General features: G+C 40.5%; 1 protein-coding gene across 1 annotated transcript in view; it reads right to left on the bottom strand.

Moving 5' to 3' along the window:
* The window catches only part of LOC134539275 (uncharacterized), a 133,757-nt gene that overhangs the window by 39,731 nt on the left and 67,380 nt on the right, over positions 1 to 26,646 (bottom strand). The window contains exon 5 of the mRNA XM_063381098.1: positions 1,519 to 1,865. Coding sequence (XP_063237168.1) covers positions 1,519 to 1,865 — 347 coding nt within the window. The remainder of the gene's footprint in view (positions 1 to 1,518; positions 1,866 to 26,646) is intronic.

Below are 26,646 nucleotides of genomic sequence, written 5' to 3'. Positions count from 1 at the left end.
TCAAAACGGGAATGTTTGAGTCATTTTTAGTCATATTTGAGGGATTTTTGAGTTAAAAATGGCCGCCGTGACGTCAAAATCCAATATGGCGGACCGGCTCCCGGCTCCACAGTCAGGAGCCAGTCCCCGGAGCCCCATTTATATACTAATTTTCTGATAATTTTAGAGCTTGTAAAAAAAAGAGATTTCAATCTAAAATAGTGCAAAAAAATCATTAAACTTTTGTGGAATGCTGCTTTAACGAACAACTACATTAAACCATTTTTAAGTACATTTTTAAGTAAATTTAAATGTATATATTTTTTTATAAATTTTGCCTACACCCTGATATGATGGGTTTTTAAGTCAGAATTGTTTCACTTTTAAAATAATTTTTGGTATCAGCAATGCTGTACAAAATAAACGCAAACCCGGGTTGGGTGTGGGAGTGGTCTCCTTTCACTCTGGACAGTAGCAGATCCTGAGGGGGGGGGGGGGGGGCTAAGGGGCTCAAGCCCCCTCCAATAGCATCTGGGTCCACTATTGTTTTAGTGTTTGCTTTGATAAAGCCTAGCCTCAGCTGGGTCAAGCCCCTCCCAAACCAAAATCCTGGATCCGCCACTGACTCTGGAGCGGAGAAAAGTGGACAAAAGGACCCATGCCACCTTTACCAAAGAAACTAAACTTAACATATTTCTACCAGTGATTGATTTCTTAGAGACTCTATAGCCCTGCACTTAAATGTAGCTGTCCCCTGGATAACTTAGTCCTAACATTGTGTGTGATTATTTTGTATTAATGCCAGTTTGTTTTCGTCCAAACGTATATTAAACTCGTTAGCCAAGCTGAGATAGCTCGATGTTTCAAGCCTGTACAACATGAATGCAGGGTGAAACTGTGCTGGAGAGATTAGCATTATATAAAAAGATAGATGTGTCATGGGCATACTTTTTTATCAACCAGCGCATCTGGAGTATTGCACCTCTTGAAACTAGGAAGTCAGAGTCAAGTTATAGGGCTCACCACCAAACCAAAATGGAACAAATGTTTCATATGTACAGATCTTAAATAGTCGTGAGAGGTTATTGCAACTTATTACTTATGTTTGAACCAAATACTACGTACCACTCGTCTCTTATGCTAATTGCACATATCTAATAGGTAGAGATCGGAAAAATTCGCGGATTCCTTTCGAGACAGGCTGGAATCCAAACTCGTTTAGCTTAATGCTGCGTCAGTGATTAGACCGCAATTTACCTTAAGGACTCTGAGACAATGGCAAACACTCAACAAAAGAAGTATCGAATCATAACAATCGCAGTAAACAGGTGTCCCGAGTCGGTAGCCAATGACCAGGTGATAGTTGCCCGAGTACATAGAGAATCGTGGAGTCTATCCTAGTGATCACAGAAACCGCGAATTTTTCCAGTCCCTACTAATAGTTAGAATTTTGTGTGTGAACATAGCTGGAAAAAAAAATTGTATGTTTCACGGAGGCTGGTTACAAAATTGTACGCCTGCAAAGAAATCACTGCTAACCTTTTTTCCTCCCAGCAGGTCTTGTTCACCAACACTTGGCCGACGGCTATGGACGGCTTGAACCTCGCCTTGACCTCGAACTCTTTGAAGTTCTCGAAAAACTTGAGTCCCTTGTGGTTGGTCTCGAAGCTGCCCGCTATCTCCGCCGGGTCGAACGAGGTCTGACGATCCCGCTGCCTCTTGAGGTGCAGCGACGCGAGACCCACGCACAGGCTGAAGGCATCCTCCCTCGTGGTCTCGTTATCCAGGATGCCGCCGAAGTGGAACACCATGGAGGTGTCCAGCTCGATGAAGTAGCCCGTGATGTTGTCGCTGGTGGTCACCCGCGGGAGAAACTTGAAGGTCACCTGCGAACACAGGCCACAGTTTCAACTGGCTATGTGTCCTGTGCACGATGGCTAGAGAAACAACACTTGGTAAAATATATATATCCGCGAACGAACATTGTTTGAGGGCCTTGGAAGTCCAACACTGGAACGTAAAGAGATGACCAAGGTGCCTGCATTTGTCGCTCTTCCAGAAACCCACGTAATCAAAAGGTAGCAATAGTTGCGGTGCGCGTCATTTGACCTAAAATTCATATCTCCTAAAAGTCACGACCTAAAATTTAAAATAATCCTTCAGTCATTTGACCTAAAAGTCACTTGGCCTAAAAGTCATTTGCCCTAAAAGTCATATCTACTAAACGTCACTTGCCCTAAAAATCATTTGCCCTACTAGTCATTCGACCTAACAGGCATTCAGCCGAAATTCATTTTAGGTCGAATGACTTTAGGGCAAGTGGAGTGTACTCAATAGTTGGACACCACCAAATGTCTGTAATGCCCAATATGACCTCCACGAGCAAAAAAAATTTAGTAACATTACAATCAGAATGATAAACTTTTCTGAACGAACATCTGCAGGAAATACCTACCTACACAATTTATCATAAATACAAAAATTAAAACTGTTGTTTTGGTTTAAATAAAAAATTTAAAAACAACGGTATTTTTAGAAAGAATGCAAAACTAAAATACACAATTGATTATAGACATAAAAATTACAACTATTGTTTTCGTTCAAATAAAGATATAAAATCAACAAGAATTTATTTGAAACAATACAAAACGAATAGATGTGCAATACATACATAAAAAACTTTAAAAAAGGGGGGCTGTCTGTAAAGTCGGTTTACGGACGATAGTTTAACGTGACAACGTCATAACAAAACATTGATAAAATGATTGGATACTTTTATGAATAAAATTGAATCATTTTTATTGAATTATCACTATTTTGAATGGATACAAAGAGTAGTATGTAAATGGGGCTACTAGATATGGGTTCTGGGTGCGGATTGTGATTGTTGGTCCGCCATATTTGATTGTGACGTCACGGCGGCCATCTTGGATGGTTGTGACCTTGACCTTTGACCTTGACCTTGAATTTGATCCTCAAAAATCGCCAAAATCCGCCAAAATTGGGCAAAATTTGCCCAAAATTCCTCAAAATTCGCCAAAATTTCCATTTCTGTGAAAAAAGTTCCGCCAAAAAATCTCAAAAAATTCCACAAATTAAAAATTTATTTTTCGAGGGAAAAATTTCCCGTTTCGAGGGAAAAATTCCCGTTTTTAGTCCTTAAAAATCCCAGCGGCTGAAAATTCCTAAAACTGGCTTAAGCATCCTTAACTCAAGCCTCAGTTAAGCCATTTCTAGGAATAAGGATACCATGACCGCCATCTTGGATTATGACGTCACCGTTGCAATTTCCGTTACGGCCGCCATCTTTAACTTTTTTATTTATTATCCGATTTTAAAGAATTTTTTTTTAAAAATTATAAAAAAATTAAATAATAATAAAATTTTAATAAAAAATATTTAAAAAGCATACTTTTTCGACACGGCGCTCGGAGTCCTCGGTTCGAACCCGACGAGTGCAAAAAAATTAAAAATGGCGACAGGCTCCTTCCTCAATGGTGGTTGCAGGCAGACTGACTCCCACCACTTTTTTTTTCAAAGCATATATAACATCATCTAGTATGACGTCATGACCGCCATCTTGTCTTCGATGCTGGAAGCCATCATCATTGTATCGTCGGCTAGAGTGCGCCGATGACATGTTAGTTTAGTTCTTATCCGCTAGAGTGCAGTAATCATTTATTACTGTGACACCCGCCATCTTTAAATGTGGCCGCCATCTTGAAAATCCGTAATTATTTAGCTAGAAATTCGGGAAAAGTTCCAAAATTCATTAAATAAATCACTCATTAATTTACATATTGAACGGATCCGCTCCTGCCCTCGGTTCGATACCCGATCGTTGCAATAATGTTTAATCTTATGTAAAAAATAATAATTTCAATATACCATGTTCAACATTCGTAAAGAGACTTTAAATCCTCTACGACTATCATCCTATCAGACATCAAGACCAACATATTGGAAATTCGTAATTGTAATGCTAGAGATGCGGGAAAAAGTTCAAAATTCATTAAATAAATTTCCGATCAATATACTGATTAATTAGATCGACTAAGGTCCTTGGTACGATCTAGGATGATGCAAAAAAATTAAATTTAACATCAATTTAACATAAAAGTAACAGGTTCGAGGAATTAAACACCGCAAGTTCTTTTACAAACATAATATTTATTACATAATTTCTATTCTACTACAGGATCACTTACGAAAGCCAGCAATCTTATAATCATTTAGTTCCGCAGCGGTGTGAAATGACTAATTCTTAGCTCCAATCGGTTTATACTAGACAGAGTCCAGCCAGAACCTTTACAGACATAGTCCACCTCTTCTTGACAGAGTTTCTGGATACCGTTTTTAACAGTTTGCTTCACATCGTTAGAACTGTAAATTACTGCAGCCGATGTCTTGAATGCACACTTCTTCACTTCGTCATCGAACGGATATGGCTTTCCATTTATACAGTCCAACCACAAGTTATATTTCAAAGGTCCGTTTGTTGCTACATCATCAGTAAGCTGATTGATTATCTTCTGTCTGATATCGTCAAGAAAATTACAAATGTCCTTGGACTCACCGAACGTATTTAGATAATAGTAGTCTTTCAACGTTCCACGAAATGCAGACTGCGCCAAGTAGAAGCCATTATCGTTCACTTGTAATGCTCCGAACACAGACTTAGGTTTAGTTCCATGTTCAGACGTCATAATAATCGGTTGCTGGACATCTGTTTTTTTGGTTGTACGCTTTCGTGTCTCCAATCTAAAGCGAGGAGTCGAAATGTCGGCAGGTAGTTCAGCAGTAGAGCACAGACTCCACCTTTACATTTTTTCGCATGATGTCGCAAACTGTCAATTCGAGTAAACCATTTAAGGCACTCATCACATCGAAACTTCATGCGAGAAGGATTCTTCGCGCATTTGCTCCGCTCATGTCTTCGTGCATCATGGGAAAAAGCGAACGACGTATCACAGTAGCTGCAAGGATACCGTGGTGATGAAGACGATCCTTTCAGACCCGATCCAGATACAGGCGTTGCAACAGTAGTACCATTTCCAGGCATTCTCTTATGCACATCGATGCATCGTTGTTGCGCCGAAACCTTTACTTTCTGCCGCACAGCAGGACCTTTGCATGCCTTCATGTGCGTTTTCATATTATCTTTTCTGGCAAACTGCTTATGACATTTCTCACAAACAAACATTTTACGATATAGGTTCTTGGCACATTCGCTCCTCTCGTGTCGCCGAGCATTGCTGTTGTTTGAGAAAATCTTGTCACAGTAACAGCACCGATGTTCGCTAGTTGTCAAATCAGCATCCATTGAAGTCTCCATCGAGGTCGTATCGTCGATCGTCGTGGTTTCCTGCACATCCAGCTCAGTAGTCATTAAGCTATCTTCTGCTGGTGGTATCACATCTGTTGAAATCTCCTCCAATGTTGACGTCGTCGTCGTTGCCAACGGGATCTGCTCCACCATTGTCGTCGCTGTCGTCAAGGTTCCCGTAGACGATGGTACAACGTCCATCGAGTTCGGCGTTAAAGTCGGTAAGGATGCCATCGAGTTCTCAAGAACAGGTAATTACGCGACTTATGCACCAGAAGAAATAATCTAGGTGATCCTTACACCGTCGACGACAGTAACAAACTGAGCGACCTGCTTTCTAGGACTCGCTTATATACATGCACCGGATGGAATAATACGCAAGTCAAATCAAGAACCATTTACTATAATACTAGAGTCAAAACAACATTAAAAATAGAAGGAACATCAACGAAAAGGCAGCACATTTGGAAGCACCGACAACGAAAAGGCAGCACCGACAACGAAAAGGCAGCACATTTGGAAGCACCGACAACGAAAAGGCAGCACATTTGTAAGCACCGACAACGAAAAGGCAGCACATTTGGAAGCACCGACAAAGAAAAGGCAGCACCGCCAACGAAAAGGCAGCACATTTGGAAGCACCGACAACGAATAGGCAGCACATTCGGAAGCACCGACAAAGAAAAGGCAGCACCGCCAACGAAAAGGAAGCACATTTGGAAGCACCGACAACGAAAAGGCAGCACCGCCAAAGAAAAGACAGCACATTTGGAAGCACCGACAACGAAAAGGAAGCACCATCAACGAAAAGGCCGCACCGCCAACGAAAAGGAAGCACATTTGGAAGCACCGACAAAGAAAAGGCAGCACCGCCAACGAAAAGGAAGCACATTTGGAAGCACCGACAAAGAAAAGGCAGCACTGCCAACGATAAGGAAGCACATTTGGAAGCACCGAAAACGAAAAGGCAGCACCATCGACGAAAAGGAAGCACATTAATTTGTCATTGACTCCAATATTCATTGGCTCCAATATTCATTTGCTCCAATATTCATTGGCTACAATATTCATTGACTCCAATATCCATGAGCTCCAATATCAATTGGCTCGAATTTTCCCTAAAGGTTCCATCAGCCTTTTGGCTCCAACAGTCTTTTGGCTCCGATAGTCATTGGCTCCAATAGTCATTGGCTACAATATTCATTGGCTCCAATAATCATTGACTGCAATATTCATTGGTTCCAATATTCATTGGCTCCAATATTCATTGGCTCCAATATTCATTGGCTCCAATATTCATTGACTCCAATATTCATTGGCTCCATCAGTCATTGACGCCTACAGTCTTTTGGTTCCAAAAGTCTTTTGGCTCCAAATATATTAGGCTAGAATTCTTCAAGTCTAAGAGACTATGAGACCACATGGCTACGAGTCTAAAATGATCTAGCTGGTTACGAGTTATACATGGCTTGCGAGGCTACAGAACTACGAAGTTTCTAGTACACAGGTTTACATGACTGCGAGGATACAGGACTACAAGTCTGCAAGAGTACTTGACTACGAAGGTACTCGTCTACATGACTCCAGTTACCGCATCTGTCTTCGACAGAATTTTCTCTTTTGCTCCAACTGCTCCATCAGCATTATGTTATAAGATTACAAGGCCTCTTGCTTACGTAGCTTCAAGTCTACGAGCCTCCAATGCATCATGACTACGAGACTACGAGCCATGAGGTTACGAGTTTATGCGATTGCGAGTCTTCTAGGTTACGTAATCGCGAGGCTATAGGACTACGAAGCTTACAGAACGCATGGTTACGAGACTGCGAAGCTACAATTCTACGAGGTCCCAAGACATCCTGGCTACGTGAACACGAGCCATAAGGTTACGAGACTACGTGACTACGAATCTTCAAGTTTACGAGACTGCGAGGCTACAGAGCTACGAAGCCTCTAGTACACAGGTTTACGTGACTGCGAGGATACAGGACTACCAGTCTGCATGAGTACTTGACTACGAAGCTACTCGTCTACAAGGCTACAATTACAGCATCTGTTTTCGTCAGAATGTTCTCTTTTGCTCCAACTGCACCGCCAGCATCATGTTATAAGATTACAAGGCCGCTTGCTTACGTAGCTTCAAGTCTACGAGGATACTTGGATACGTAGCTTCAATTCTACGAGGTCCTAAGATTTCATGACTACGCGACTTCGAGCCATGAGGTTACGAGATTACGTGACTACGAATCTTCATGTTTACGAGACTGCGAGGCTACAGAGCTACGAAGCCTCTAGAAAACGAGTTTACGTGATTGCGTGGATAGAGGAATACAAGTCTGCATAAGTTCTTGACTACGAAGCTACTCGTCTACAAGGCTCCAATTGACACATCTGTCTTCGATGGAATTTTCTCTTTTTGCTACATCTACGCCATCAGCATTATGTTATAAGATTACAAAGCTACTTGCTTACATAGCTTCAAGTCTACGAGGCTCCAATACATCATGACTACGAGACTACGAGCCATGAGGTTACGAGACTATGCGATTGCAAGTCTTCAAGGTTACGTCATCGCGAGGCTATAGGACTACGAAGCTTCCAGAACGCATGGTTACGAGAATGCATGACTAATTGGCCGCATGGCTACGAAACTTTATGTCTCTAACTGACTACAATAGCACTATTCAGTGGTGAGAGTTAATTTATTTCATGCAAAGGTACTTGCTGCAAGCAGTTCCGATTTTCAACATCAGATGACGTCACGTTTTGCTTGCAGGTAAAATAATATTTATTTATTTTATGCGGGATGCGGGTTGTTCACTATCGATCGCATAAGAAGAATGGCATCGATAGTCTTCAAGGAGAAGGAAGTTCGTCCTTCCTGCTAGTGCTTCTCAGATTTCTCACGGTCCGCCATCTTGGATTGCGACGTCACGGCTGCCATCTTTGATGGGTGTGACTTTGACCTTTGACCGAAACCGCAGGAATGATCGCAAGCACACGGATTAACCATAAAAATATTGATAAGAATAATCAGGAGCACACGGAGAAAACCATCATAATATTGGCAAGAATAATCAGGAGCACACGGAGAAAAACGACACATGTTTTCTTTGATATCATAAAATTACAGAAAAAAAATATTTAAAAATAAAAATAAATTAATAAAAAAATTTAAAATAAAAACAAAAAATACATAAATAGATTCTGCTAGCTTGTAAACTTATCATTGTTGAGCAAAGATACAGTTCTAGTACAAGCCAGAATTTTATGTATTTTTTGTTTTTATTTTAAATTTTTTTATTAATTTATTTTTATTTTTAAATATTTTTTTTCTGTAATTTTATGATATCAAAGAAAACATGTGTCGTTTTTCTCCGTGTGCTCCTGATTATTCTTGCCAATATTTTGATGGTTAATCCGTGTGCTTGCGATCATTCCTGCGGTTTCGGTCAAAGGTCAAAGTCACACCCATCAAAGATGGCAGCCGTGACGTCACAATCCAAGATGGCGGACCGTGAGAAATCTGAGAAGCACTAGCAGGAAGGACGAACTTCCTTCTCTTTGAAGACTATCGATGCCATTCTTGTTATGCGAACGATAGTGAACAACCCGCATCCCGCATAAAATAAATAAATATTATTTTACCTGCAAGCAAAACGTGACGTCATCTGATGTTGAAAATCGGAACTGCTTGCAGCAAGTACCTTTGCATGAAATAAATTAACTCTCACCACTGAATAGTGCTATTGTAGTCAGTTAGAGACATATAGTTTCGTAGCCATGCGGCCAATTAGTCATGCATTCTCGTAACCATGCGATCTGGAAGCTTCGTAGTCCTATAGCCTCGCGATGACGTAACCTTGAAGACTTGCAATCGCATAGTCTCGTTACCTCATGGCTCGTAGTCTCGTAGTCATGATGTATTGGAGCCTCGTAGACTTGAAGCTATGTAAGCAAGTAGCTTTGTAATCTTATAACATAATGCTGATGGCGTAGATGTAGCAAAAAGAGAAAATTCCATCGAAGACAGATGTGTCAATTGGAGCCTTGTAGACGAGTAGCTTCGTAGTCAAGAACTTATGCAGACTTGTATTCCTCTATCCACGCAGTCACGTAAACTCGTTTTTTAGAGGCTTCGTAGCTCTGTAGCCTCGCAGTCTCGTAAACATGAGAATTCGTAGTCACGTAATCTCGTAACCTCATGGCTCGAAGTCGCGTTGTCATGAAGTCTTAGGACCTCGTAGAATTGAAGCTACGTATCCAAGTATCCTCGTAGACTTGAAGCTACGTAAGCAAGCGGCCTTGTAATCTTAAAACATGATGCTGGCGGTGCAGTTGGAGCAAAAGAGAAAATTCTGACGAAAACAGATGCTGTAATTGTAGCCTTGTAGACGAGTAGCTTCGTAGTCAAGTACTCATGCAGACTGGTAGTCCTGTATCCTCGCAGTCACGTAAACCTGTGTACTAGAGGCTTCGTAGCTCTGTAGCCTCGCAGTCTCGTAAACTTGAAGATTCGTAAACACGTAGTCTCGTAACCTTATGGCTCGTGTTCGCGTAGCCAGGATGTCTTGGGACCTCGTAGAATTGTAGCCTCGCAGTCTCGTAACCATGCGTTCTGGAAGCTTCGTAGTCCTATAGCCTCGCGATCACGTAACCTAGAAGACTCGCAATCGCATAGACTCGTAACCTCATGGCTCGTAGTCTCGTAGTCATGATGCATTGGAGGCTCGTAGACTTGAAGCTACGTAAGCAAGAGGCCTTGTAATCTTATAACATAATGCTGATGGAGCAGTTGGAGCAAAAGAGAAAATTCTGTCGAAGACAGATGCGGTAACTGGAGTCATGTAGACGAGTACCTTCGTAGTCAAGTACTCTTGCAGACTTGTAGTCCTCCTGTATCCTCGCAGTCATGTAAACCTGTGTACTAGAAACTTTGTAGCTCTGTAGCCTCGCAAGCCATGTATAACTCGTAACCAGCTAGATCATTTTAGACTCGTAGCCATGTGGTCTCATAGTCTCTTAGACTCGAAGAATTCTAGCCTAATATATTTGGAGCCAAAAGACTTTTGGAACCAAAAGACTGTAGGCGTCAATGACTGATGGAGCCAATGAATATTGGAGTCAATGAATATTGGAGCCAATGAATATTGGAGCCAATGAATATTGGAGCCAATGAATATTGGAACCAATGAATATTGCAGTCAATGATTATTGGAGCCAATGAATATTGTAGCCAATGACTATTGGAGCCAATGACTATCGGAGCCAAAAGACTGTTGGAGCCAAAAGGCTGATGGAACCTTTTGGGAAAATTCGAGCCAATTGATATTGGAGCTCATGGATATTGGAGTCAATGAATATTGTAGCCAATGAATATTGGAGCCAATGAATATTGGAGCCAATGAATATTGGAGCCAATGAATATTGGAGCCAATGAATATTGGAGTCAATGACAAATTAATGTGCTTCCTTTTCGTCGATGGTGCTGCCTTTTCGTTTTCGGTGCTTCCAAATGTGCTTCCTTTTCGTTGGCAGTGCTGCCTTTTCTTTGTCGGTGCTTCCAAATGTGCTTCCTTTTCGTTGGCGGTGCTGCCTTTTCTTTGTCGGTGCTTCCAAATGTGCTTCCTTTTCGTTGGCGGTGCGGCCTTTTCGTTGATGGTGCTTCCTTTTCGTTGTCGGTGCTTCCAAATGTGCTGTCTTTTCTTTGGCAGTGCTGCCTTTTCGTTGTCGGTGCTTCCAAATGTGCTTCCTTTTCGTTGGCGGTGCTGCCTTTTCTTTGTCGGTGCTTCCAAATGTGCTGCCTTTTCGTTGTCGGTGCTTCCAAATGTGCTGCCTTTTCGTTGGCGGTGCTGCCTTTTCTTTGTCGGTGCTTCCAAATGTGCTGCCTTTTCGTTGTCGGTGCTTACAAATGTGCTGCCTTTTCGTTGTCGGTGCTTCCAAATGTGCTGCCTTTTCGTTGTCGGTGCTGCCTTTTCGTTGTCGGTGCTTCCAAAAGTGCTGCCTTTTCGTTGTCGGTGCTTCCAAATGTGCTGCCTTTTCGTTGATGGTCCTTCTATTTTTAATGTTGTTTTGACTCTAGTATTATAGTAAATGGTTCTTGATTTGACTTGCGTATTATTCCATCCGGTGCATGTATATAAGCGAGTCCTAGACAGCAGGTCGCTCAGTTTGTTACTGTCGTCGACGTTGTAAGGATCACCTAGATTATTTCTTCTGGTGCATAAGTCGCGTAATTACCTGTTCTTGAGAACTCGATGGCATCTTTACCGACTTTAACGCCGAACTCGAAGGACGTTTTACCATCGTCTACGGGAACCTTGACGACAGCGACGACAATGGTGAAGCAGATCCCGTTGGCAACGACGACGACGTCAACATTGGAGGAGATTTCAACAGATGTGATACCACCAGCATAAGATAGCTTAATGACTACTGAGCTGGATGTGCAGGAAACCACGACGATCGACGATACGACCTCGATGGAGACTTCAATGGATGCTGATTTGACAACTAGTGAACATCGGTGCTGTTACTGTGACAAGATTTTCTCAAACAACAGCAATGCTCGGCGACACGAGAGGAGCGAATGTGCCAAGAACCTATATCGTAAAATGTTTGTTTGTGAGAAATGTCATAAGCAGTTTGCCAGAAAAGATAATATGAAAACGCACATGAAGGCATGCAAAGGTCCTGCTGTGCGGCAGAAAGTAAAGGTTTCGGCGCAACAACGATGCATCGATGTGCATAAGAGAATGCCTGGAAATGGTACTACTGTTGCAACGCCTGTATCTGGATCGGGTCTGAAAGGATCGTCTTCATCACCACGGTATCCTTGCAGCTACTGTGATACGTCGTTCGCTTTTTCCCATGATGCACGAAGACATGAGCGGAGCAAATGCGCGAAGAATCCTTCTCGCATGAAGTTTCGATGTGATGAGTGCCTTAAATGGTTTACTCGAATTGACAGTTTGCGACATCATGCGAAAAAATGTAAAGGTGGAGTCTGTGCTCCTACTGCTGAACTACCTGCCGACATTTCGACTCCTCGCTTTAGATTGGAGACACGAAAGCGTACAACCAAAAAAAACAGATGACCAGCAACCGATTATTATGACGTCTGAACATGGAACTAAACTTAAGTCTGTGTTCGGAGCATTACAAGTGAACGATAATGGCTTCTACTTGGCGCAGTCTGCATTTCGTGGAACGTTGAAAGACTACTATTATCTAAATACGTTCGGTGAGTCCAAGGACATTTGTAATTTTCTTGACGATATCAGACAGAAGATAATCAATCAGCTTACTGATGATGTAGCAACAAACGGACCTTTGAAATATAACTTGTGGTTGGACTGTATAAATGGAAAGCCATATCCGTTCGATGACGAAGTGAAGAAGTGTGCATTCAAGACATCGGCTGCAGTAATTTACAGTTCTAACGATGTGAAGCAAACTGTTAAAAACGGTATCCAGAAACTCTGTCAAGAAGAGGTGGACTATGTCTGTAAAGGTTCTGGCTGGACTCTGTCTAGTATAAACCGATTGGAGCTAAGAATTAGTCATTTCACACCGCTGCGGAACTAAATGATTATAAGATTGCTGGCTTTCGTAAGTGATCCTGTAGTAGAATAGAAATTATGTAATAAATATTATGTTTGTAAAAGAACTTGCGGTGTTTAATTCCTCGAACCTGTTACTATTATGTTAAATTGATGTTAAATTTAATTTTTTTTGCATCATCCTAGATCGTACCAAGGACCTTAGTCGATCTAATTAATCAGTATATTGATCGGAAATTTATTTAATGAATTTTGAACTTTTTCCCGCATCTCTAGCATTACAATTACGAATTTCCAATATGTTGGTCTTGATGTCTGATAGGATGATGGTCGTAGAGGATTTAAAGTCTCTTTACGAATGTTGAACATGGTTAATTGAAATTATTATTTTTTACATAAGATTAAACATTATTGCAACGATCGGGTATCGAACCGAGGGCAGGAGCGGATCCGTTCAATATGTAAATTAATGAGTGATTTATTTAATGAATTTTGGAACTTTTCCCGAATTTCTAGCTAAATAATTACGGATTTTCAAGATGGCGGCCACATTTAAAGATGGCGGGTGTCACAGTAATAAATGATTACTGCACTCTAGCGGATAAGAACTAAACTAACATGTCATCAGCGCACTCTAGCCGACGATACAATGATGATGGCTTCCAGCATCGAAGACAAGATGGCGGTCATGACGTCATACTAGATGATGTTATATATGCTTTGAAAAAAAAAGTGGTGGGAGTCAGTCTGCCTGCAACCACCATTGAGGAAGGAGCCTGTCGCCATTTTTAATTTTTTTGCACTCGTCGGGTTCGAACCGAGGACTCCGAGCTCCGTGTCGAAAAAGTATGCTTTTTAAATATTTTTTATTAAAATTTTATTATTTAATTTTTTTTTTAATTTTTAAAAAAAATTTCTTTAAAATCGGATAATAAATAAAAAAGTTAAAGATGGCGGCCGTAACGGAAATTTCAACGGTGACGTCATAATCCAAGATGGCGGTCATGGTATCCTTATTCCTAGAAATGGCTTAACTGAGGCTTGAGTTAAGGATGCTTAAGCCAGTTTTAGGAATTTTCAGCCGCTGGGATTTTTAAGGACTAAAAACGGGAATTTTTCCCTCGAAACGGGAAATTTTTCCCTCGAAAAAATAAATTTTTAATTTGTGGAATTTTTTGAGATTTTTTGGCGGAACTTTTTTCCACAGAAATGGAAATTTTGGCGAATTTTGAGGAATTTTGGGCAAATTTTGCCCAATTTTGGCGGATTTTGGCGATTTTTGAGGATCAAATTCAAGGTCAAGGTCAAAGGTCAAGGTCACAACCATCCAAGATGGCCGCCGTGATGTCACAATCAAATATGGCGGACCGACAATCACAATCCGCACCCAGAACCCAGATCTAGTAGCCCCATTTACATACTACTACAAAGAAGGAGTGAAATTAAATCTACAATTTAATTGATAAATTTACTTTTATTTGCACTCATTAATTCAAATATGTTTATTACTTTAACTATAACTTTTATACATGTTTGCCATTTAACTTCTTCCAATCTCTGTTATTCTGTTAAGGATTGGACGATGATAGGAAAAGTAGGAAACGAATGGGAGTGTTTCAAGGTTAATGTGCCTCAAAAAAGTCAAAACGATGGCTGTTCCAATCCAGTGGAAGAGAGATAGATACGGCGCAAGCGTACAATGAGCGTAACGGGACACAGCGCAACGGGACAATGTGCGTAACGGGAAAATGAGTCATCCTTTTTCGTGCATATAACCGGCGTTCATCGATTTATTAGACGTTGTCACGTCAAAAACTTTAAAATTCGTTCTCTGCACAGATTAAAAAAGCGCAAACTGTAAGATATGGCTCTTAACGGGATACAAGGGCCAGTCCTGTCAGTCGTTATCCGGTAGAGCGCGCGGGTGTCGCGAATATGCAGCGCTCGGCTGCGGCGAGGCTTACTCCGCGCGCGGGGTTGCCAAGTCGTCAGTCGCGCGCTGGCCGCTGTCTCAGTGCCTTGGTTATCTGCCTCCCTGCCACCCGATATGTTTCCTCGCGGCCAGACACCAGCTCCGCCGGGATCAACGGCCTTCACATGCTGTGCGCGTGCTATTTTACATACCTTTTCAATTAAACAGTTGTCAACTACAATTTCTTCGCTAAAACTATTTATTTGGGATTTAGTTACTATTTGAAGAGTGGCTTATAGCGAGAGATTCTGATGTATAATCTCGGCCCGGGTATGATTTTGTGGTCTAATTTGAAGCATAAACCGAAAACAATAAAAAAATAATTCCCAGTCTTATAACTCTAATCCTTTCACTCGATAAGAAATAACTTATTTTAATTGTACTAAATACTTTAATAAAGCGATGTCTTAAATACTTCCTGAAATGTACAGGAACAACCACTATACAAAATTTAATGCTGTATTAAACAATGATACTCTGGCCAGAGATTTTTGTGTAATTTTACAGAGAGTTCACAAAGATAGATTTTTATGTATGTACATTAATGATACCGTTGAAAGGCAACATTAAAAATTTATACAATATGTGTACTATTTAAATAAATATATTAATTGCATATAATTTAGCATTACATTAAAGATTGAAATGAACATGTTGACATACGTTTTTAAACAGAGAAATTATAGTCTTTCAAGCACTTTCACTGCTACGATACACATAATATTACTTTAGTAAAAGAGGTGTCTATATAAATTTATAATAAGTTCGAATTTAATCTACAAATAAACATAAAATATGTGTTTGAAAACCCAAATTCTAAAAAAAATCGTATTGCTTTTACAATCAAAATATGATCATAATATTATCTACACTGTTATATTAGGACTGTGTCAAAAACAGAAGAAAACATGCATACCATTTAGGAAACCAAAACTGAAGTAATCTGTTTTATGTTTTTCTTTAGTGATTTTTGAGCTTCTTTTACAAAGTCAGGCTTTCGCGCATTTAGTCTTCGGGTATTTAATGGATCTGCTATCTCTGGAAGTAAGCTCTCCGCAAAAAACTGTTGTAGCTTTGACAGCATGAGTTTTTCCCAAATTTCTTTGTCGAACAAAATTATTTCAACATGGAAATCATTTTTTGTAAGAACTACAAAGTCGTAATAATTTCTACTGCACACGCCAAGTTGACCTTGAATCTGGTAAAAAAAAAAAAATAAGTGGGTTTTCTTTAGACGCAAATCTCCAAGTTTTTCTTCGATACACGTTTTTTTTTTTTTTTTTTTTTTTTTTTTTTTTTTTTTTTTTTTTGAAATATAAGTATTCCTTTAATTTATCGTCACCAGCTGAAAATAAGCATTTAACTACCAGAAAACCATCGTCTGCCACTAGTACGTCTGGAGATATTCCGAGAAATGAAAAGCTTGGGTGCACAAAAAAAGCCACAATCTTCGACTTCGACATTTTTTAGTTTGGAATACATATTCTTAGCCACATTTTCGTTAACTCGTCCAAACTGAACGGCTTTGGAATTTATCTCCCTGTGATACAAAATTTATTTTACTAGACAGTGACAGGATGTATGTGTTCTTTTTACCACAAAACCGAAACTATATGCTGTAAGTCTGTTCATAGTAGCATCCCTCCATTTAGTGTTCTCGTGTTGACCAACAGTACTTCCTTTTTTCCAACTCAAGTAGTATAGGATAGCCGGTACTAGATCAGGCTTCAGGCTGTGCAGCCGGGAGCCGGTGTCCGCCATCTTGGATTTGTGACGTCACGGCGGCAAAAATTCCTCAAAATTCCTCAAAAATGACTCAAAATGACTCAAAATTTCCCGTTTTAAGAAAAAATTTCCCGTTTTCGAGGGAAAAATTCCCGTTTCGAGGGAAAATTTCCCGTTTTATTCCTTAAAAATCCCAGCGGCTGAAAATTCCTAAAACTGGCTTAAGCATCCTTAACTCAAGCCAACGTTAAGCCATTTATAGGATTATGACGTCACCGTTGCAATTTCCGTTACGCCCGCCATCTTTAACTTTTTTACTATCCGATTTTTATGAAAAAAATTTAAAATTTATAAAAAAATTAAATTAATAAAATTTTAATATATTTTTTATAAAAAATATACTTTTTAGACATGGAGTTCGGAGTCCTCGGTTCGAACCCGACGAGGTCAAAAAAACTAAAAATGGCGACAGGCTCCTTCCACCACGAAAGTCACCTACAGACTAACCTACCACCAATAACAAGGTCAACTAGTATGATGTCATGTCCGCCATCTTGTCTTCGTCTGCTGGTAGCCATCATCATCTTGTTATCGTCGGCGAGAGTGCGCTGACGCCATGTTAGTTTAGTTCTTATCCGCTAGAGTGCAGTAATCATTTATTATTGCTGTGTCACCCGCCATCTTGTCATTTGGCCGCCATTTTGGAATCGTGTAATTATTTAGCTAGAAATTTGGGAAAAATTCCAAAATTCATTAAATAAACCACTCATTAATTTACAGATTGATTCGACCAGTTTCAGTCCTTGGTTCGATACCCGATCGAAGCAATAATGTTTAATTTGATGTAAAAAAATAATAATTTCATTATTCCATGTTCAACATTCTTAAAGAGACATTAAAACCTCTACTGTCATCATCATCCTATAAGCCATCAACACCACCATATTGGAAATTCGTAATTGTAATGCTAGAGATTCGGGAAAAAGTTCAGAAATCATTAAATAAATTTCCAATCAATGTACTGAGTAATTAGATCGACTTAGGTCCTCGGTACGATTCTGGACGATGAAAAAAAAATAACAATTTAACATAATAGTGACAGGTTCGAGAAAAAAACAAAAACAACACAAGTTCTTTCACAAACATAATATTTATTACATAATATATATTCTACTACAGGATCACTTACGTAAGCCAGCAATCTTATAATCATTTAGTTCCGCAGCGGTGTGAAATGACTAATTCTTAGCTCCAATCGGTTTATACTAGACAGAGTCCAGCCAGAAACTTTACAGACATAGTTCACCTCAGCGTGACAGAGTTTCTGGATACCGTATTTAACAGTTTGCTTCACATCGTCAGAACTGTAAATTACTGCAGCCGATGTCTTGAATGCACACGTCTTCACTTTGTCATCTAACGGATACGGCTTTCCATATAGACAGTCCAACCACAAGTTATATTTCAAAGGTCCGTTTGTCGCTACGTCATCAGTAAGCTGATTGATTATCTTCTGTCTGATATCGTCAAGAAAAGTACAAATGTCCTTCGACTCACCGAACGTATTTAGATAATAGTAGTCTTTCAACGTTCCACGAAATGCAGACTGCGCCAAGTAGAATCCATTATCGTTTACTTGTAATGCACCGAACATAGTCTTAGGTTTAGTTCCATGTCCAGACGTCATAGCAATCGGTTTCTGCACATCTGTTTTTTTGCTTGTACGCTCAAGAGTCTCCAATCTAAAGCGAGGAGTCGAAATGTTGACAGGTAGTTCAGCAGGAGCACAGACTCCACCTTTACATTTTTTCGCATGATGTCGCAAACTGTCAATTCGAGTAAACCATTTAAGGCACTCATCACAGCGAAACTTCATTCGAGAAGGATTCTTCGTGCATTTGCTCCGCTCATGTCTTCGTGCATCATGGGAAAATGCGAACGACGTATCACAGTAGCTGCAAGGATACCGTGGTGATGAAGACGAGCCTTTCAGACCCGATCCAGATACAGGCGTTGCAACAGTAGTACCATTTCCAGGCATACTCTTATGCACATCGATGCATCGTTGTTGCGCCGAAACCTTTACTTTCTGCCGAACAGCAGGACCTTTGCATGCCTTCATGTGCGTTTTCATATTATCTTTTCTGGCAAACTGCTTATGACATTTCTTACAAACAAACATTTTACGATATAGGTTCTTGGCACATTCGCTCCTCTCATGTCGTCGAGCATTGCTGCTGTTTGAGAAAATCTTGTCACAGTAACAGCACCGATGTTCGTTAGTTGTTGTCGATTCGGCATCCATTGAAGCCTCCATCGAGGGCGAAACGAAGTTCGTCGAGTTTTCCTGCACAGCCAGTACTACCGGCATTTAAGTCTCTTCTGCTGGTGGTATCGCGTCTGATGAAGTCTCCTCCAGTGTTGTCAGAGGCGTTGCCAACTGGATCTGCTCCAACATCGTCGGCGCCGAGGTAATGATTCCCGTACTAAATGGTACATCCTCCATCGAGTACGACGTTAAAGTCGGTAATGATGCCATCGAAGTCTCAAGAACAGCAATTACACGACTTATCCACCAGAAGAAACAAAATAGGTGATCCGTACACCGTCGACGACAGTAACAAACTGAGCGTCCTGCTGTCTAGGACTCGTTTATATGCATTAACCGGTTTGAATAATACGCTAGTCAAATCAAGAACAATTTACTAAAATACGAGAGTCAAAACAACATTAAAAAATAGAAGCACCATCAAAAAAAAAAGGAAGCACATTTGAAAGCACCATCATCAAAAAGGAAGCACATTTGGAAGCACCAACAACGAAAAGGCTGCACCATCAACAAAAAGGAAGCACATTTGGAAGCACCGACAACGAAATGGCAGCACATTTGGAAGTACCGTCAACAAAAAGACAGCCCATTTGGAAGCACCGACAACGATAAGACAGCACATTTGGAAACACCGACAACGAAAAGGCAGCACCATCATCGAAAAGGCAGCACATTTGTCATTAGCACCAATATTCATTGGCTCCAATATTCATTGGCTCCATTATTCATTGGTTCCATCAGTCTATTGATTCCATCAGTCTAGTGACTCCATCAGTCATTGGCTCCTACAGTCATAGGCTCCAATTGTCTTTTGTATCATCAACTCCAAATATATTCGGCTAGAATTCTACGAGTCTAAGAGACTATGAGGCCACAAGGCTACGAGTCTTAAAAAATCTAGCTGGTTACGAGTTATTCATGACCACGAGACTGCATGACTAAACGAGCGCTTGGCTACGAAACTACATTTCTATGAAGCTACATGGATACAAGTCTACTCGGCTCCAACACGCAATGTACACACAGTACACACAGGAAACGGAACGTACACACAGTACACACAGGAAACGGAACGTACACACAAAAAAGGAACGTACACACAGGAAACGGAACGTACACACAGTACACACAGGAAACGGAACGTACACACAGTACACACAGGAAACGGAACGTACACATAGTACACAAAGGAAACTGAACGTACACACAGTACACACAGGAAACTGAACGTTCACACAGTACACACAGGAAACGGAACGTACACACAGTACACACAGGAAACTGAACGTACACACAGGAAACGGAACGTACACACAGTAAAAACAGGAAAAAGAACGTACACACAGTACACACAGGAAACGGAACGTACACACAGTACACACAGGAAACTGAAAGTACACACAGGAAATTGAACATACACACAGTACACACAGAAAACGGAACGTACACACAGGAAACGGAACGTACACACAGTACACACAGGAAACGAAACGTACACACAATACACACAGGAAACGAAACGTATACACACAGTACACACAGAAAACGGAACGTACACACAGTACAAACAGGAAACAGAACGTACACACAGGAAACGAAACGTACACACAGTACACACAGGAAAGGAAACGTATACACACATTACACACAGGAAACGGAATGATCACACATACATTAGCGGAAACACACAGGCTTAGTTGGAAATCAGAATACAAGAAATAAAAACATTTAATTTTTACTTTCAATATTTAATTACTTCTCAACATTACACAAATACAAGTATAAGAAGCCATTATTGTATGTAGCCAGCTTTCCTCAGTTCCTTGAGTATGAAGGATATTTCTTTGATACACGAATAGTTTCCTCCACAAAGCGAGCCATGTAGAAGTCTTAGCCGGTCAACCAATATGTTTGGATCTTTCCATGATGTGTAATCAATCTCTTCTACCGCCATCTTACTTGCTTGTTTATTATAAATACTGTTAATATCATAATCGTCCCAGTGATCATAATAAGCATTATCAGATTTATTATAACACGACGTTTCCATCGTTTCGGTCTCAGGACATCGCCACATTCTTCGATCTTGTCAGCTCTAGGTGCTTCATCACAGTCTATGCCTTTGTCAACAGCCTCAGAGTCACTGTAACAATTACTGTAGAAGACATCCTCTTCACCCAGATTACCGTATGAATTCGCTATCGATGATGTCGAAGTGTCTTCATCGTCTTCATGCTTCCTTTTTAGGAGTCCATCATTTTTACAAAGAATGGAGGATCTACTGAATATAGGCTTGAATGTATTCTCACTTTTCACGGTGTTGATACTTCCATTAGTTTCAGTCTTCCCGAAGCCATTAGCATCCTTCAATTTATGTTCTTCCTCACGATCGGGTGAGCTAATACCGTCACGCTCAGGACAAGGAAAATTATTGTCGTAATGCAGATCACTCTTCTTTAGTCTAGTGGATCCATCGGTGTCCTCTATGCCGTAAGTAGTCTTGACTTTACATGTTCTACCATGTCTTTTTAAGCTGTCAATTCGTGTTAACAACCTGCTACAACGATTACAGCTTAACATGTTGCGTAGTGGGTTTCTAGCACAATCATTCTTCTCATGACGTCTAGCATTCCTTCTCATGGCAAAATCCTTGCCACAGTATCTACAGCGGCTTCTTTCCGATTCAGCTGCAGATAACAAACCACGATCCATGGTAGCTTCTGTGACTAATGTTAGATACAAACTGTCAGTTTTCTCCAATTGGAACCATTTCTTAAATAGAGTTTTTGAAATATTTCATCAGCGAGAGTTAAGTTATCTAATGCAAAGCAAATTGATGCAAGTAGTTCTGGCTGTCGTCAACAGATGTCGCCACGTGTTGCTTGCAGGTAAATAATATCTATTTCATTAATGTGGGATGCGGAACGCTCACTATCGATCGCAAAGGGAGGTTGGCTTCGATAGTATCCAAGGAGAAAAAAATTCGTCCTTCCTGCTAGTGCTTCTCAGATTTCTCACGGTCCGCCATCTTGGATTGCGACGTCACGGCGGCCATCTTGGATGGGTGTGACCTTGACCTTTGACCAAAACCGCAGGAACGATCGCAAGCACACGGAGAAAACCATCATAATATTGGCAAGAATAATCAGAAGCACACGGAGAAAACCACCATAATATTGACAAGAATAATAGGAAGCACACGGAGAAAACCGCCACAAGTTTTCTATGATATCATAAAAATACAAAAAAAATAATAAAAAATTAAAAATAAAAAAGAAAAAATTCAAACATTCTGCTAGCTTGTACTAGAACTCTATCTTTGCTCAACAATGAGAAGTTCACAATATAGCAGAATGTTTGAATTTTTTGGAGCCAATGAATATTGGAGCCAATGAATATTGGTCCTAATGACAAATGTGCTGCCTTTTCGATGATGGTGCTGCCTTTTCGTTGTCGGTGTTTCCAAATGTGCTGTCTTATCGTTGTCGGTGCTTCCAAATGGGCTGTCTTTTCGTTGACGGTACTTCCAAATGTGCTGCCATTTCGTTGTCGGTGCTTCCAAATGTGCCTCCTTTTTGTTGATGGTGCAGCCTTTTCGTTGTTGGTGCTTCCAAATGTGCTTCCTTTTTGATGATGGTGCTTTCAAATGTGCTTCCTTTTTTTTTGATGGTGCTTCTATTTTTTAATGTTGTTTTGACTCTCGTATTTTAGTAAATTGTTCTTGATTTGACTAGCGTATTATTCAAACCGGTTAATGCATATAAACGAGTCCTAGACAGCAGGACGCTCAGTTTGTTACTGTCGTCGACGGTGTACGGATCACCTATTTTGTTTCTTCTGGTGGATAAGTCGTGTAATTGCTGTTCTTGAGACTTCGATGGCATCTTTACCGACTTTAACGTCGTACTCGATGGAGGATGTACCATCGACTACGGGAATCATTACCTAGGCGCCGACGATGTTGGAGCAGATCCCGTTGGCAACGCCTCTGACAACACTGGAGGAGACTTCATCAGACGCGATACCACCAGCAGAAGAGACTTTAATGCCGGTAGTGCTGGCTGTGCAGGAAAACTCGACGAACTTCGTTTCGCCCTCGATGGAGGCTTCAATGGATGCCGAATCGACAACAACTAACGAACATCGGTGCTGTTACTGTGACAAGATTTTCTCAAACAGCAGCAATGCTCGACGACATGAGAGGAGCGAATGTGCCAAGAACCTATATCGTAAAATGTTTGTTTGTGAGAAATGTCATAAGCAGTTTGCCAGAAAAGATAATATGAAAACGCACATAAAGGCATGCAAAGGTCCTGCTGTGCGGCAGAAAGTAAAGGTTTCGGCGCAACAACGATGCATCGATGTGCATAAGAGAATGCCTGGAAATGGTACTACTGTTCCAACGCCTGTATCTGGATCGGGTCTGAAAGGATCGTCTTCATCACCACGGTATCCTTGCAGCTACTGTGATACGTCGTTCGCATTTTCCCATGATGCACGAAGACATGAGCGGAGCAAATGTACGAATAATCCTTCTCGAATGAAGTTTCGCTGTGATGAGTGCCTTAAATGGTTTACTCGAATTGACAGTTTGCGACATCATGCGAAAAAATGTAAAGGTGGAGTCTGTGCTCCTGCTGAACTACCTGTCAACATTTCGACTCCTCGCTTTAGATTGGAGACTCGTGAGCGTACAAGCAAAAAAACAGATGTGCAGAAACCGATTGCTATGACGTCTGGACATGGAACTAAACCTAAGACTGTGTTCGGTGCATTACAAGTAAACGATAATGGATTCTACTTGGCGCAGTCTGCATTTCGTGGAACGTTGAAAGACTACTATTATCTAAATACGTTCGGTGAGTCGAAGGACATTTGTACTTTTCTTGACGATATCAGACAGAAGATAATCAATCAGCTTACTGATGACGTAGCGACAAACGGACTTTTGAAATAAAACTTGTGGTTGGACTGTCTATATGGAAAGCCGTATCCGTTAGATGACAAAGTGAAGAAGTGTGCATTCAAGACATCGGCTGCAGTAATTTACAGTTCTGACGATGTGAAGCAAACTGTTAAATACGGTATCCAGAAACTCTGTCAAGAAGAGGTGGACTATGTCTGTAAAGGTTCTGGCTGGACTCTGTCTAGTATAAACCGATTGGAGCTAAGAATTAGTCATTTCACACCGCTGCGGAACTAAATGATTATAAGATTGCTGGCTTTCGTAAGTGATCCTGTAGTAGAATATATATTATGTAATAAATATTATGTTTGTGAAAGAACTTGTGTTGTTTTTGTTTTTTTCTCGAACCTGTCACTATTATGTTAAATTGTTATTTTTTTTTCATCGTCCAGAATCGTACCGAGGACCTAAGTCGATCTAATTACTCAGTACATTGATTGGAAATTTATTTAATGATTTCTGAACTTTTTCCCGAATCTCTAGCATTACAATTACGAATTTCCAATATGGTGGTGTTGATGGCTTATAGGATGATGATGACAGTAGAGGTTTTAATGTCTCTTTAAGAATGTTGAACATGTAATAATGAAATTATTATTTTTTTACATCAAATTAAACATTATTGAATCGATCGGGTATCGAACCAAGGACTGAAACTGGTCGAATCAATCTTTAAATTAATGAGTGATTTATTTAATGAATTTTGGAATTTTTCCCAAATTTCTAGCTAAATACCTAATTACACGATTCCAAGATGGCGGCCAAATGACAAGAAGGCGGGTGACACAGCAATAATAAATGATTACTGCACTCTAGCGGATAAGAATTAAACTAACATGGCGTCAGCGCACTCTCGCCGACGATAACAAGATGATGATGGCTTCCAGCAGACGAAGACAAGATGGCGGACATGACATCATACTAGTTGACCTTGTTATTGGTGGTAGGTTAGTCTGTAGGTGACTTCCGTGGTGGAAGGAGCCTGTCGCCATTTTTAGTTTTTTTGACCTCGTCGGGTTCGAACCGAGGACTCCGAACTCCATGTCTAAAAAGTATATTTTTTATAAAAAATATATTAAAATTTTATTAATTTAATTTTTTTATAAATTTTAAATTTTTTTTCATAAAAATCGGATAGTAAAAAAGTTAAAGATGGCGGGCGTAACGGAAATTGCAACGGTGACGTCATAATCCTATAAATGGCTTAAGGGGCCCGCCTCGTCAGGGGTGTATGTGTGTTAGTGAGGCGGGATGATAAGCGCGACGCTCGCTGGTGCTTCCAGCGCGGTATAGCCTCTAAGCGCAAGGCTCTGAACTGGCGCGCATTCGTCACGTCGTCACAGGATAACTGTGAAATTTGAGCGGTGACCGTAACATTATATGGCGGAGAAATGAAGATAAAGGTGTTATGCAAGCCCCTTAAGTGCTTTCAAGAATATGTACTGACTCTTTTATGTCTAAAAATTACTCTGAAAACACGCGTTTTAGGCATTTTAACGCTTCTAAAAATACAGTTTAAAAACTTAATCCGAAATTAAAAGTACTTTTCGGCCCTCAGCGAACTCTTAAATGCTATTCGTAAATAGGCCCCACTCGGTTATCTTGAGTAGTTTTGAAATCGCGTTGTTTTTCCTGAAGCTCTGCACACCGTATGTGTGCCCAGGTAGGCGGGCCCCTTAACGTTGGCTTGAGTTAAGGATGCTTAAGCCAGTTTTAGGAATTTTCAGCCGCTGGGATTTTTAAGGAATAAAACGGGAAATTTTCCCTCGAAACGGGAATTTTTCCCTCGAAAACGGGAAATTTTTTCTTAAATCGGGAAATTTTGAGTCATTTTGAGTCATTTTTGAGGAATTTTGAGGAAGTTTTGCCACCGTGACGTCACAAATCCAAGATGGCGGACACCGGCTCCCGGCTCCACAGCCTGAAGCCTGATCTAGTACCGGCTATCCTATACTACTAACTCATGAATATTTTTTTAAGTTGTTGCATCCCGATTCAGGTTTTCGAGGATAAACTTCATCTTTGTATCAAGTTCTTCAGGTTTCAACACGTCTTCAGGACACAAAATGTCTTCAGCACTTGGACCATACTCCAAATCAGGACCAGGAGTGTTGTTTGGTCGTCTCTTTTTATTTGGAGGGCCATCTTCATGCAACTGTTTGGAAGTATTTTCCTGGGCTTCGACCAAATTTGTTTTTCCATGGGATGAAGTGCCACCTAGGACCTCTGACATGGGCCAGTCCAGCTCCCATACAACGAGCGTGATAAGAGCCTCTTTTAGCAAAGTTTACCCGTTTTCCACCTGAAAACTTAGCTAACATACTCATATATCGCTCAACGTGATTTTTAGTTTTGTTAAGTACGAGTCTATCAGATTTCATTACCATAGGATCAAGAGCCTTTTCAATAGCTTCCATAATCCCCGACTATTTCACAAATGTCACAAAATTTTCATTGGTATTTTTTCTTTTTCAGTATTCTACACGGCAGTTTTCGTGACAACCGAATACATGATGAGGACCATTTTTTATGTCAAGTTTCAATCGAACGATAGATGTACCAACAAGAGATGTTCCAGTAATTTCGATTGCTTTTCTAGCGCCGGATTTTAATCTTACTATTGTTGATTCAAGCAAACGACGCGCAGATGGTGGAAATGACATATTTCTGGAAAATTTGTGAAAATGGTTTTTTTACAATGTGGTTTGCACACTCAATTTCTATGACTTTCCTTCTGTAAGGAACTCGCTGCTTTATTCTAAAGTAAACACTGAATCTCCGTCACCA

Source organism: Bacillus rossius, chromosome 15 (genome assembly GCF_032445375.1).
Source record: "Bacillus rossius redtenbacheri isolate Brsri chromosome 15, Brsri_v3, whole genome shotgun sequence".
Taxonomy (NCBI): Eukaryota; Metazoa; Arthropoda; class Insecta; order Phasmatodea; family Bacillidae; genus Bacillus; species Bacillus rossius.
This window is presented reverse-complemented; position numbering and strand designations above follow the sequence as displayed.